Source organism: Neltuma alba, unplaced genomic scaffold (assembly GCF_004799145.2).
Source record: "Neltuma alba isolate B1F8T4 unplaced genomic scaffold, ASM479914v2 tig00012528_pilon, whole genome shotgun sequence".
Taxonomy (NCBI): Eukaryota; Viridiplantae; Streptophyta; class Magnoliopsida; order Fabales; family Fabaceae; genus Neltuma; species Neltuma alba.
Window position 1 is genome coordinate 37,798 of NW_021636993.1, and position 3,938 is coordinate 41,735.

Genomic DNA, 3,938 nt, shown 5'->3' on the forward strand with positions numbered 1-3,938 from the left:
ACCAGGGCTCACCAAATCCCCTCCCTCCGGCACGTGAATTTATACACGTGGGGCGCGAGATCTTGAACGGAGAAGGAACGACCAATATAATATAAACCACTTTGCGCCTTTTCTTTGTATCGTTAATAGAGGGGATTGCCTGTCCCCAAGATAGGAGCTCGGGTATCACCTTTTACTATTAAACAAAAAACAAAAAAAAACAAAGCCATTTCCAGATTCATACTGATCACGTTTATCAACGATCAAATATTGCGCCTTTTTATTTGTTCTGCTCATCCATTGCAAATAAATGGCTTTTGATTATTCCTCCACTGAAAATTACCCACTTTATGCCCCAACTTCAAAGAAAATGATGCCAGTGAGCTGTCTGGCTGATTGTGGAGGCAGGAGGACACCTGTCAAGTCGCGAATATGGTTCGCTCGGGTTGTAATGAATCGATGCAACTCCCCTTCATGAGTATGTTTTTGATGTGGTTGATGGTTTTGTAAGTGTTCGGAGATGAGGGATTATTTCAAGAAGTACATCAATGATGTTTGTTGGCATAGAGGAGGAGTATGCGTAGCGTCACCAGTACCAATAATACCTTTTCTTTTAAAATATAACACAAGTATCTGCACCCAAGGCCCCTCATGCGCAACACGATGATTATATCCATTGAACATTGATTCATAGATTACATCTGCGTACAAGGTTTCAGATATCAATGTTCTTTTGTCCACCTGAGTTTCCCCCCATTCTTTGTCCACGGTCCACATTCATTCCCTATCCCACTCGCTCAGCATTACCCCTTACACGCTTTGTCTCTCACTTGTCTCTAACCCCCGGGGTCAACTTTAATGTAACTACCATTTTTCTCAAGCTTTCAGGAACTAACGAGCCCTTTTAATTTCCACAGCTCGTACCCAAAATCAGATTTGTCACGGAATTACAGCATGCTGTTTTTTTAATGACACGTGTAGTTGTCGGCTGCCATGGCAACATTTTAGGGCTACCAATGACATGGAAGGAAGATAAAGAGGGAGGCGGGGAACGCGGCTGTTGAGGAAGTCTTTTTCACAGATCTCTCTCTCTCTCTCTCTCTCTCTCTCTCTCCCCCCCCCCCCCCGGCTCTTTTGTCTCTCTTCGAGGCTGACTCTGTTTATTTAAAGGCTTAAGGTGGCGGCTTCTTGGAGTCACATTATTATTCCACAGATGGGCAAAGCCTCTAGCTCTTCCTCTTCCTCTATCAGCAGCAACAACCACCCCCTTATCTCAACTGCTTCATCCCTCACCCGCCTCCACCACTCTGACCTTCCTACAGATCTCAGGCTTGGCCTCGGCATTTCAGCAACTCAACATGTCGGCTCTTCTGTTTCAAGGTATGAATTTTACGGAATCCACGCCATCCTTAGATAGTTCATGCACCACCGGGTTTTACCAGATTCTGATCCTTCTCGATTATTTCTCATATTAGGGGGCAAGCAACAGATTGGATCCCAAACCAGCGTGCTCATCATGCGGCAGAAGTAAATGATTGTGGTGATCATGGCAGCTTGTTTGTAAAGGTGTACATGGAAGGCATTCCAATAGGCAGAAAACTCAATCTGGTAGCTCACGACGGCTACCATGGGTTAGTGAGGACTCTGGAAAACATGTTTGACACTACCATTCTCTGTAAAGTCCCAAACCTCTCGCTCACCGTGCTTTTCTGATTCTGTACCTGATAACACGTTGATTTCTCTCTCTGACTGATAACAATGCAACATGGTGTGGCCTGAACAGGGGGGACAGGGATGGATGGGGTGCAACCAGAGAGGTGCCATGTGCTAACATACGAAGACGAAGAAGGAGATTTGGTCATGGTCGGTGATGTTCCGTGGGAGTGAGTGATTCCTGAATCTCTTGGACATTGTGATAAACACGTAGTATTCCATATTTGGGCATTAACTTATGACGTCTTGTTTGGTTGCAGAATGTTCCTCTCAACAGTGAAGAGATTGAAGATTACGAGGGTAGACGCATTCGGGTGTTAATTTTCAGATATGACAGTGCAGCCTGTGGATTTGGTGGTTTCCAATTTTGTCCTATAGCTCTAGTGGTAGCGATCTGTGATGAGATGTGATCAGGATTAGGGTAGTGGTAGGCAAAGCGTGCTGAAAGCTATAGACGTATATGCACAGCCTCAAAACTTTGTCCTTTTTCTTTAGTAAAAGAAAGTGGGAAAGAGTAGTTCTTGTACATTCTCAGCTAAAACTGCCCTTGCTTTTCTTCCAGGAATTTGAAGTTAAACAAACTGTCTTCTCTCATTCACTGTTTTACCCACTTGTCTCCACTCGATTCCTCGGCTTTTTTGTTCGGAGAAAGAGGGTCTGAAAAGGGAAAGAACAGCGAAGCAAATGCTGAAATCCAATTCGCCATAATAATGAAAGACGAGCTATAAAATGGTGGGGCAAGAAGAGACGTTAGTCAGAAATTAAAATTGGTGGAAAGACCCAAAAGTTTCAAATATTTCAAAAATACGACATAACTTACAGAAACATGAAAGAAAAGTTGTAGACTCAAAAAAAACTATAGATTAATTGTGATGAGAAATAGCAGGCTTTTTTTTTGGCCAAAAATTGCATTTGGCCATTTTTCTCAAATATATGAATCATTTAGTCCTTTTAACCATGTTTTCCCCGTCGAAATAGTTGTCGGACTTGGCATATCGGTCGTGAACAGGCCTAAAGTCTCGATTTTTTTGGGCGACGAATTTAAGTTCGCTTTAAAACTCGATCCAACCAGCATTTTCAGTAGCCCAAAAGCGCATTAGCTGGCATAGGAACTCTCTCAAGCCTTCGGCTGGGGCCCAAAAAATTTCAAAAAAGAGAAACGAATTGAATGACAAGAATAAAAAAGATTCGATGAGAAAAGGCACTAAACAGATCAGACCCACATAAATAATTTAAGAGGATACTTCTGTCGGATAATAAAAAATTACATTGGAAGATTGGAATTCATCCCCTGAGAAATACTCCGTAATGTAATTGCACTTTTGGCAAGCAGAATATGAGGGGACAAAAATGAAAGGTGATTCAGAGGAAACAGAAGTTGTCGTTTTCCTGCTCCCCGCCGACAAAGTTTCTGGACAAATTAACAGCGACTTTAATCCTTTTTCTTATTTCACTTGAAAATACAATAGTCCATAAAGTCGAATGGCTCCGATAATCATGACGAAGACACCTTGTTTTTTTTTTTTCTGGTGACAACACGGGCGTAAAAACGTCACAGTGTAAGTTCGGCTTTTTTGGCTTACCAAAGGCAGGGCCTCCCCGAGCTCTGGATTATAGATTTCCTCATACATGCCATTAATAAGACGAAATTAAGAAATAAAAAATAAAAAAAAATCACAGCGTGAAATCAACCTTAAAATAAAGACGATACATGCTGCCACTAAGGGTGTGTTTGGGATCACGTTGGTGACCCCAAAAGTAACTTCTACACTGCAAAAAACAACTTCTGACTATTTTTCTTGTTTGGATCCACGATTGTCTGAAAAGTCCTTTTCTCTTCTATCGCACGGTGGAGCAGAAGCCACAAAAAGTAGCTTTTCTGGTGCATCACGGTGCGGCAACATCATGAGCCCCTTAAATTTGTTACTTACCCAAGTTGCCCTTCTACCCAAGGACAGGATGAAAATTAACAAACCTCTTTCTGCGAATGATTATGAGATGCTCTGTTTTTCTTCGCCAGAGAAGAAGCAAAAGAATCTTAGAGATACAATGGTGGGTCTGTGAAATTATAAGACGCTGAGGTGGGGAGAGGCTGTGAATGATTATTCATCTCCAAAGGATTTTGAGACGCTGAGGTTTGAGAGGGATTTTGAGATGCTGAGGTGGGGAGAGGCTGTGAATGATTATTGTTGCTGCCATCAAGGACGAATTGATAGAGGCAAGGTTGGGGAGGGGCGGAAAAGGCA

At 42.5% G+C, this 3,938-nt stretch overlaps 1 protein-coding gene across 1 annotated transcript; it reads left to right on the plus strand.

Moving 5' to 3' along the window:
- Window positions 1-1,113: 1,113 nt before the first annotated feature.
- On the plus strand, window positions 1,114-2,226 carry LOC114728263 (auxin-responsive protein IAA20-like). Its single transcript, XM_028915142.1, has 4 exons — window positions 1,114-1,359; window positions 1,455-1,654; window positions 1,763-1,862; window positions 1,953-2,226. The coding sequence occupies exons 1-4, from the start codon at window positions 1,193-1,195 to the stop codon at window positions 2,011-2,013; spliced, it is 528 nt and encodes a 175-aa protein (XP_028770975.1). The 5' UTR covers window positions 1,114-1,192; the 3' UTR covers window positions 2,014-2,226.
- Window positions 2,227-3,938: the final 1,712 nt, after the last annotated feature.